This window comes from Vigna umbellata, chromosome 4, assembly GCF_029865625.1.
Source record: "Vigna umbellata cultivar VRB3 chromosome 4, Vumbellata_1.0, whole genome shotgun sequence".
Classification (NCBI taxonomy): domain Eukaryota; kingdom Viridiplantae; phylum Streptophyta; class Magnoliopsida; order Fabales; family Fabaceae; genus Vigna; species Vigna umbellata.
In genome coordinates this window covers 22,999,299-23,010,028 of record NC_142168.1, presented here as the reverse complement: position 1 = coordinate 23,010,028, position 10,730 = coordinate 22,999,299, and the positions used below count along the sequence as shown (strand labels likewise).

At 31.1% G+C, this 10,730-nt stretch overlaps 1 protein-coding gene across 1 annotated transcript; it reads right to left on the bottom strand.

The window, feature by feature from the left end:
• Positions 1-4,812: 4,812 nt before the first annotated feature.
• Positions 4,813-10,036, bottom strand: LOC148199604 (receptor-like protein EIX2). Its single transcript, XM_088111189.1, has 2 exons — positions 6,485-10,036; positions 4,813-5,034 (listed from the first exon to the last, which is right to left on the bottom strand). Exon 1 carries the CDS (start codon positions 9,923-9,925, stop codon positions 6,488-6,490), a length of 3,438 nt encoding a protein of 1,145 aa, XP_087967315.1. The 5' UTR covers positions 9,926-10,036; the 3' UTR covers positions 4,813-5,034; positions 6,485-6,487.
• Positions 10,037-10,730: the final 694 nt, after the last annotated feature.

Here is a 10,730-nt window from a genome sequence, read left to right as displayed (position 1 = left end):
TGTTTGCACAAATAAGTATTTCTCTTTGTTTAAATTCTAAAACATGCATAATTTTAAAACTTCATATTTTGTAATTTGTGAATTAAATATATCCAAGTTGCTAATACTCAATTTTGTGTAACCTCTGTTATAAGCACTCATTTAACACTTCACCGATAAGAAGATGTAACGATATTTAATAAAACATAATTGTCTTATAACTCGTCTACCATATTTTATGCAAAATTTGTCACTTAATTAGCATGAGAATATTCCACCCTCGTTCTGACTAATCCAATATAAATATACATTAAATAAATTTTGAAGTGTATATTACCAATGCTAGTGTAATATGTTAAAGACATTAGATCGGATGTACAATCCATCTGATTTCTTTCCTGCTTTCGGCTTCGCGATCACTGCGTGATTCCAGCTTCTCTTGTACACATACTCAAACTTATTGTACACGCTCGTCACACTTGCCACTGCTCTTCAGATTGGCTTCAGCTTATTTCACTTCTGCATAATTTTAATAGTAATAATAAAAAAAAGTTACACCAAAAGTACATCACTTCAAACAACTTTAATATTTTTATTAATTCGATTTAAAGTTTCAAGGGAATCATAAAAGTAATACAATAATCCCTTTCACATGGGTGATTCGGATTCAAACAGTAAAAAAAACTTTTATGCTAAATCGATGCAACAATGTGTTGATTGGTTGTAATTTGAGAAAAATTAAATCATATTCTTCGTTCTCTATACATGTTTCTTGATTTTCACTGAACAAATTTTACAATGCATTTGAACTTTCAAAATTGTCACAGTTACCATTTCAAAATTCAACAGCAAAAATAACTATTGATGCCCTCAATCTCGTCAATTCAAAGCACCAAAACAAATACTATTTGACAAGAAATTTCATCAAATTTTCTCATACCATAAGATTTCAAACCACTGATCATCGTAAATCTACTATAAAACTACAAAACACCAAATTATTGTTGTTTCTTCAAAATAATTTTAACTTTGACTTTTCCTTGCTTTAATGCAAATCTATGTTTTCTCTGCATCTCCAAATTTTTAATTGACTATTTTTATATTTAGTTTTTTATCAACTATATGTATATAGCAAATCCATGTTCAAAATATTTTTAATTGAATATTTTGTTTATATATATATATATATATATATATATATATATATATATATAATTTTTCTATAAAGTAATTTATAGAATTTGAAAATTTGAAAATGATGAAACTTTCCTGAGGCAAATATATGAAATGTAATTAACAAAAAAAATATTTTAGACGAAAGTTTGGATTATATGAAAAGAATGAGTGAATTGCTAATAATATGTATGCCAATTTATTTTTCACTACAAACACAATGCTTAACAAATGCTTAATGACGTTTATAATTTAATGAAACCATTGCCTTGTCCAAGTATAAGAAGCTCAAAGGTGAAGTCGTGCAAGAGGATGTATTTCAAGTACATGAAAATTGAAAAATAAAATGAAAAGAATGTTACTTCTTCATGTTGGGATAAACTCCAATTTTAGAGTTTTATTAATAATTTTGTTGAAATCTTATTTTATTAATTTTTGGGTCTAATAATATTTAATTTGATTTGATAGAGATAAAATAAGAATACGTAGTTATGATTTTCAGTTTATCTAAGTACAATATTATTTTATGATAGTATAAGCAAATTTTATTTTTAAGATAGTGACTCAATTTTAGGAAAATATACGAGTGTGTGTATCGTGAGATTTTCTTAACAGTGCTATTAGAGCTTTATGCTCTGAGTACCGAGAGAAAGAAAAAGAGACAGAGGAGAGATTCAAACACCATGAGAGAAAAAGTGAGTGATTGATTTTTTTTAAAGAGATGACAAAGGTTGCCAATGGTATGAGTATGTCACACTTGACTAGAAAAACCAATTATGATATTTGGTGCCTACAAATGGAGGCGTTATTGAGATCCCAAGACATTTGGGATATGATGGAAGATGGGTACGTTAAACCTAATGAAGACGAACATTAGACGGTGGCACAAATAATCGCGTTAAAGAAATCACGTGGAAGAGATGGGTCAACATTGTATTTTATCTACAATGCAATAGATGAATCAGGATTCGAAAAAATAGCGAAGGCCAAATCAACAAAGGAAGCCTGTGAGATATTGGAGGTTGCGTATAAAGGTGATAAACGCGTTAGACAAGTCCAAATACAAGCTCTTAGAGGAGAGTTTGAATAGTTAAAGATGGAGTCCAAAGAGCATATAACCGAGTACATAACTCGGGTGGAGAAGGTGGCCAACTAACTCAGCAAGAATGGAGAACAAATGCCATCTAGCCGAGTTGTGGGGAAAATTTTGAGATCCCTTACAAAAGATTTTGAAAGTATTATGTGCGCCATCGAAGAATCGAAGGACTTGCCGGTTCTTACAGTGGATGAACTTGTTGGGTCATTAGAAGTCCACGAACAAAGGAGAAGGAGTTGGGATGATCAGGTTGAACCCGACGATCAAGCATTACAGGTTAAGTTTGACTCGAATAAAACTAGAATTACTCAGATCCGAGGTCCTGGCGGCAGAGGGCGAGGAGGCAGAGGACGAGGTGGACGTGGCCGAAGTAATTTTGAGAATGATGATGAAGAAACCGATCAGCAGAATTGGCGTGACCAAGGACAAGGGAAAGGCCGAGGAGATTGGTCAGGAGTTGTGTGTTTTAAGTGTGGCAAGTATGGCCACTATGCAAACGAGTGTAGATTAAGTTAGTGCTACAACTGTGGCAAGGCTGGCCATATTGTAAAGTATTGCAAGATCGAGATACAAGGGAGACTAATCTCGTTACTGAAGATGCTAAATAAGAGTGTGGAATTTTGTTAATGGCAAAGAGCTCAGATGCAGTGAACATGGAGAGCCTAATCCCAACAATGGATGAAGTAATCTCGGTAAAGGATGCAACAATTGTGGAGAACAAAATCTTGGAGAAAGAACTCAAACAAAAAAATGAAGAGATTCAGCGGATAGGGAGGCTTCTAGATGAAGCTAATGAGATTATGAATAAACAAAGGGTTGAGCTTGAGGAGCTGAAGAAGGCAAATGTTGGACCATGCTTGAAATCAAAGATTGATGAGATTTCTACCAACTCGATATGGTATCTAGATACTGGGGCAAGCAATCATATGTCTGGGAATGAGAACTTTTTTTATAAACTCACCAAGGTGTGGTCGTGAAAAGGCATGGAACAATTCGACATATGTAGAAGAATGGACGAGTTGGAGAGATTAGAGATGTTTACTATGTTTCCAAGCTGAAGAGCAATATTTTAAGCACAGGTCAGATAATTGAAAAAGGTAATTCAATTTTTTTGAAGGACCAGGTATTATATTTAAAGGATAAGCATGGTTGTCTAGCAACCCAAGCAAAAGCGAAGAAGAACCGGTTGTATGAACTAGAGCTAAAAATATTGGAGAGAAGATGTTTGAAGCAAAGTATGACTAGCAAGAGCTTGGATAACTCCAACTCAAATCTGATTGAAAGAAGCAAACCCGGTGTGAGATGATGCACATGGAAAGTCGAATGAAGGAAGGAAGAATTTAAGTTTATGGGGGAGTTTGTTGGGATAAACTTAAATTTTAGGGTTTTATTAATAATTTTGTTTAAATCTTATTTTATTAGTTTTTGGGTCTAATAATATTTAATTTGATTTGATAGATATAAAATAGGGATAAGTAGTTATGATTTTCGGTTTATCTTGATACAATATTATTTTATGATAGTTTAAGCAGGTTTTATTTTTAAGATAGTTGATATTTTATTTTCAGATTTTATTTTTATTCCTATAATATTGTAAGTGTCACGACTATTTAAAGCCTTTAGTTATGAACAAACAGTAAGAATCAATTTTACGAAAACATACGAGTGTATTGTGAGATTTTCTTAACACTTCGAAAGTGTATGTTGAAATGTCATGTTTAAAATTTTTATAAGTAATAAGAATAATAATCAGGTTAAAACAAAAAAAACTAATGATAGATAAGGATCTCAGAAGTTTACGAGTGAAAAAACATGATTTTGTGATAGCAAGCGAAACAATTGTTTTTTTTTATAAGAAAGTATTGAACATCAATTATTTTGTTGCTATTTTATTTTGTAGTCATGCAAATTTTTCATCTAAATTTGCAAAAGGTTGTCCAGGGCATAGTTTTATTAAAAAAATTGAAATAAACAGTAAAGGCACTCATCATTAACATTTTGTATCAAAATTTTCCCATCTGAATCAGACAATTACCATTACATTATCTTTGATAAACTCAAGTATACATTAAAAATCCTAGTCATAGAGTATTAGCTTTTTAAAATTTTACTTAATCACACTTGAAAATGATGATAAGGAGTAATGTCAGGAGTAAGTTAGAAATCCTACATTCTATCCTCAACTTCTTTAATATCAACATTCTACTTTTGCTCTTTAAACAGTATTCTTTTAAAAGATGTCATTATCTGTTTGTTTGACACACACTCACATCCTTGGCAATATATTTCTCTACTTTTCTTTCTGTTTTAAACTCTGAACTTATTCTACATTTTTATTTATTTATTTTATTTTGCATATTTAAGATGTATTGAATTTTAAATGATTATTTTTCAATTTAGATTTTTTATCAACTATATGTATATAGCAAATATTTATTCTCTATAAATAAGTTTAAAATGGTGATCATCACGCTGTTACACACACATATATATAAATTTTTTATATAAAGTAATTTATAGAATTTATAAAATTGAAAACAAATCACTTACTAAAATGATGAAACTTTTCTGAGGCAAATATATGAAATGTAATTACCTAAAATATTTTAGACGGAAGTTTGGATTATAAGAAAAAAAAAAGAGTGAATTGCTAATAATATGTATGACAATTTATTTTTCACTACAAACACAATGCTTAATGGCGTTTATAATTTAATGAAACCATTGCCTTGTCCAAACATAACAAGCTCAAAGGTGGAGTCGTCCAAGGGATGGATTTCAAGTGCCTGAGAATTGAAAAATAAAATACAAAGAATGTCAGTTCTTTGAAATGTGTACATTAAAATAATATCTTATTCTTATTCACTAAAACAATATAGTTGGCGTGTTTAAAATTTGAAGTAATAAGAATAATAATCAGGTTAGTTCAGAAAAAAAAAAATGGGTGTTGCTTCCTCCACCACTCGAAGTGTTCCTGCACCTTTTCACTATTTTCTTTTATTCCAAAAATACTCCACACCTCTCTACTATTTTCTTTTATTCCAAAAATACTCTACACATGGCTTAGATAAACGTGTGATATATTACAAAATATAAAATTCAGAGGAAACTTCAATATTAATGTTTCTACCACTTTATTTATAAACTTAAAAGTTAGATGCAAATACAAAATAATAAACATAATAATATAATAATAAATAATATATTATTATTATTATTATTATATACTAACTTTATAATGATGAAATAACTAAATAAATTTCAAATCTTTAACAAATAATTTTTCTTTTATATTTTAAGTATTTAATAATATTTTTATATTATTTATCTGATAAATTAAATACTTTATTCAAGATATTTGAGTCAAATATGTTTTAAATACTTTATTCAAGATACTTTAAAAAAAATATTGAACAGTGAAAATAAGATTGAATCAAACATTTAAGAGAAAGTGTAAATAAAATTTTGTAATATATCACAAGTTTAAATCTGAGCCAGGTGAATGTTCCATTAATGTAAAAAGAGAAAGATAAAAATTGTTGAATATAGTGGGAAGATGTAAGATACTTTTGGAATAAAAGAAAATAATAGAGAGGTATAGAGTATTTTTGGAATAAAAAAATAATTGAAAGGTGCACGAGCACTTGGATGGTGGAGGGAGCAACACCCAAAAATAATAGATAAAATCTCATAAGTTTATGCGGAACAGAAAAATGATTTCATGGTATCAAGGGAAACCGTTGTTTTTTTTTTCATAAGACAGTCAAGTATTGAACATAATGATTTTATTTCTATTTTATTTTGTAGTCATGCAAACTTTTCATCCAAATTTGAAAATGAGAGAGTAAATAAACACTAAATGCACTCAGCATTCAAAATTCATGATTTAGTTAATATGCTACTTTTTTTTTTCTTTATCCAAAAAAAAGAAATATAAATATAGGGAGGCTTGGATTTCTAATCCATATAGAAGAGAAAGTAAAATAAAATAACATTTCTAAAGAAAAGAACTATATATTTACACATGTAATTGCTCTTGCGTAATAAATTGATATCATTAGTTTCAAAAGTAACTCATTGAATTGTAAAAATTGGTTCAATATTTAACATAATAATTATTTGTTAATTTTATTTTAATCAATGAAATGTTATAGAAATAATAAAAAAGGGATATATGCTAATGTGCTTATAATATACAGAGATAGCAAAATTATATAAAATTTATAATATTATTACCTTTTAATCTTTGTTGAGCTTAAGTACTCTAGCAAAGAGTACTATTTTGACATGAACAATGTCTTCTAAGTTGTTTAAGAAGTTGAAATAGGCATGTCTCCAAGATCGCCTGAATAAGATTGAGCCAAATACTATCCAGAAACTTATAACAAATCCAAATGTCATACTTATAAAAAAATCATTATTCAACAGTGAATATTCATTTTCATCAACTTCAATATTTGGTTCTTGTGCGGATCCACCCTCACTACACTTTTCAAGTGGTGGTCCACAAAGATCAAGATTATCTTCATAGCTGGATGTACTAAAACTCTGTAATTGTGTGCTTGTTGGAATTTTTCCCGATAGATGATTATGGGACAAATCCAACATGCTAAGACCATAAATTTGAGCAAGACTTGAAGGAATTAAACCAACAAACTGGTTTCTTGATAAATCAAGACTCTCAAGTGATGTTAAGTTTCCAATGTTTGAAGGAATTTTTCCAATCAAATTGTTTCTTGACAAGTTCAATGAAATCAATCCACATAATCTTTCTATTTCTACGGGAATTTCTTCTGAGAAATGATTGCTTGAGAGATCAATGTTTTTTAGTAGTGTCAAACCTTCATCCGTAAACATTTGTTTTGAACCTTTCCATGTCAACCATGCATTCAAATCATATGACATGAAAGTTGTAGAAAGACCATTTTTCAACCCATATAAATGACTTGCAAAATTTGTTGTTTGAGCCATTGAAGTAAGGTTGTTTATGCATTTAGGAATTTTTCCAGATAAATTGTTTAGTGAGAGATCCAAGAGTTGGATGTTTCTTAAACAACAAATCGAGATTGGTAAACTCCCAAAGAAATGATTTTTTCCCAAACTTAATATTTGCAACTCTTCTTTTGTCCCAATCCAATCAGGGATAAATCCCGATAATTTGTTTTCTGACAAATCAAGCATTACTAACTTTGTGCAATTTCTTATAGATAAAGGGATTCCTTCTACTAAATTGTTGTTTCTCAAAAATAATGCTTGAAGATCAAGAAGCCATCCCACTGAAGGTGGAATTTTTCCAGAAAAGTTATTGTGACTCAAATCTAGATAAACCAGTGAATTCAATTGTTTCCAACAATCTGGAATATCTCCGGATATGTGATTATATGAAATGTCTAAATGAATTTGAACTGAAATTGCATAATCTTCACATAAAAATGAAAGAGGATTTGAGAATTTATTTTTTGATAAATCAAGAATTTGAGAATTCCGTAAAAATAGAGGAATATAACCTTCAAATTGATTTGATCCAAGGTACATGGAAGTAGAAACATACGTTGATGAAACATTTGGAATTGTACCATGTAGAGTGTTGTATGAAACATTCATTGTCATCACTTTTTGTAGAGGTAATTTAGCCCAAAACGATTCAGGAATAATATCCGATATTGTAGCATTTGAAATGTCAATATCGACAAATTTATTTTGTGTATGCAACCACATGGGAAATGTTGGACCTAGCTTGCAAGATCTCAAGTGTATAGATAGCAATTGAAAAGGTGGAACCCAATTTTGAGTAAATGCCAAGCCCAAGGAGTTATCAGATAAATCCAATCTCTGTAACTTAGACATGTGAGCAAAGTGGTTGTCAGTCAGCACACCTTTTAAAGAATTTGAATTCATGTAGAGTTCCTCCAGTTGAGGTGGAAATGAAATATTCTCATGAATCTCTCCATTTATCTTATTATAAGAAAGATCTAATATTTTTAAAGATGTGAATGTCGAGAAGTCAGGTAGTGTGCCATTGATTTGATTCTGGTTTAGATTCAATTTTTGCAATGAATATCTAGCACATCCAGACAAGTGAGAAATTATCATCGGAAGCTCATCACTGAAGCTATTACCAAATATGGTTAATGATTGCAAAGAACATGCATCCCCAAATGATTTTGGAATTCCACCTTCTAATGAATTTGAGCTAATTGAAAAATCCTCCAAATTGGATGGTAACTTGACACCCTCAGGTATTGTTCCACTTAACTGATTTACATGAAGAGACAATGTTTTCAAAGAAGAGAATACTGAAATGTCAGACAAAGTGCCGGTGATGTAATTTGATGACAGATCCAATTCTTGCAATGAGTGTTTAACGCAACCACCAGACAAATTACTAAGAATGGATGGAAGGCCTTCCGTCAACTTGTTTTCATACAAGTATAAAGAATGTAAGGTGCATATATTTGTGAAATATTTTAAATCCCTGGCCTTCAAATAATTATAGGAGAGGTCAAGATGCCTAAGCGAATTCTTTAGCATACCAAAATGACTTGATGTGGAACCCTCCAAGAGGTTATCACTAAGGTAAAGCTCAACAAGGTTGGAAGTGATGTTTGAGACCCACTGAAATACCATTGGTGATGTGAAGGTGTTCTGAGAAAGATGAAGGACAGAGAGGGAAGTAGATGAATTGAACTTGGAAGGTTTGGATGACAGAATGAAATGGTCGGAAAGGCTACAATCAACTAAACTTAGTTCTCTTAGTTCAGGTAGCTCCGCAATCGGTTTCAACCAAGTATGAGAAGTATTAAGATTTGATACAGAGTCCAAGTAAAGATGGGTTAAAGAAATGAGATTTGAGAGCCACTGACCTCCGTCACTAATTTTGAGATTACGGTTGCCTCCTCCAAGATAGAGCTCATGCAATTGGGAGAGATTTCCAAGTTGAGGTGCTATATTTCCTTCAAAACCATTCCTACTGAGATCAATATGCTGCAACTGGGAGAGATTTCCAAGTTGAGGAGGTATATTTCCTTCAAAACCATTCCAACTGAGATCAAGATGCTGCAACTGGGAGAGCTTTCCAAGTTGAGGAGGTATATTTCCTTTGAAATAATTGTCACTGAGATCAAGATGCTGCAATTGGGAGAGATTTCCAAGCTGATAAGGGATTGATCCGTTCAGAGAATTAGAAGCAAGATTTAAGTATTCCAAATGAGAAAGAGAGCCTAATTGACTTGGAATTCTTCCGCCAAAATAACATGAAGAGAGATCAAGGTATTTCAAGTTTTTGAGAGAACCAAGAAACTCTGGGATGTGAGTGTCTGGAAAAGAATTAAAACTGAGGTTCAAATACTGTAATTGTGGCAACTCCATCAACGACTTGTGGATCTCTCCGCTCATATAACTCTCTTCATATATATCTCCATGAAGGTCGAGGCTTATAATATGGGAGGTGAGGTTGCTGCAGCGAATCCCCTCCCATTGACAGCAGTGAGGAGTAGTCCAAGAGGAGAGCATGCCGTATTCATCCACAATGCCACCCTTGAATTGTAGCAGTGCTTCCCTCTCACTTGGAATGCATCTCGTTTCACCATGAACAACCTGCGACACCACACACAGCACAAACATCATCAATCTTAAACCAACTGGATTCTTCATTGAGGTTGTTGTGGAAGTTATCATCACACAGAAAACGTAATGGCTAGAATTCGGTGATTATCAAAACTAGATTAATGTTGATGAGTTAATGCACTCTCCATAACCACATATATATAACAAAAGAGTTATCTCAAATATTCGTTTTGTTTGAATCTCATATCGATTCATAAATCCAATGTGAACCTCAATTATAACCATTCTTACCTTCTTTTCGTAAAACACGTGGTGAAGTTTGAATAACAAGGCATGCTTGTAAAGCAACTGCAATAAAGCACAGACATAGATATATGACCCACACGGATACATATGACACATATCCAAACACGTGAATCATCTAAATTAAAAAATATAGTATACGTGCACTTCATAATTTAAAAAATCAAAGAGAAACATTTACAATAAATTAAATATAAAATATTCATCTTGTGTAATTAGATATATAGATTAAAGAGAATCTTTATTTACTTAACATTAGAATATATTCTACAGATAATTTCCAGCATAAACGGACGAAAGGTAACGTTGAAGACAAACCTTCGTACTTTTAACAACTTCATATGTTGAAAATGTCACACTCATAAAAATGAGATGTTGAAATACAAAGAATGTTAGTTCTCTGAAATATATACATTAAAATAAATAAAAGTCCTTATTGTTATTCATTAAAAAATATAGTTGATATAGTTAAAGTAAGATATTTGAATGTTGTGCTGTGTATTTATATTTTAGGATGACTTTGATTTATATAATATGATTATAGTGTAATGGTTGTTTATTATTATTTTTAATTTATTTTACTCAAAAGTGAAGTGGTGAGATGGTGAAAAGA

Coding starts and splice junctions, on each gene's coding strand:
- LOC148199604 (XM_088111189.1), bottom strand. CDS start 9,925: ATGATAACTTCCACAACAACCTCAATGAAGAATCCAGTTGGTTTAAGA.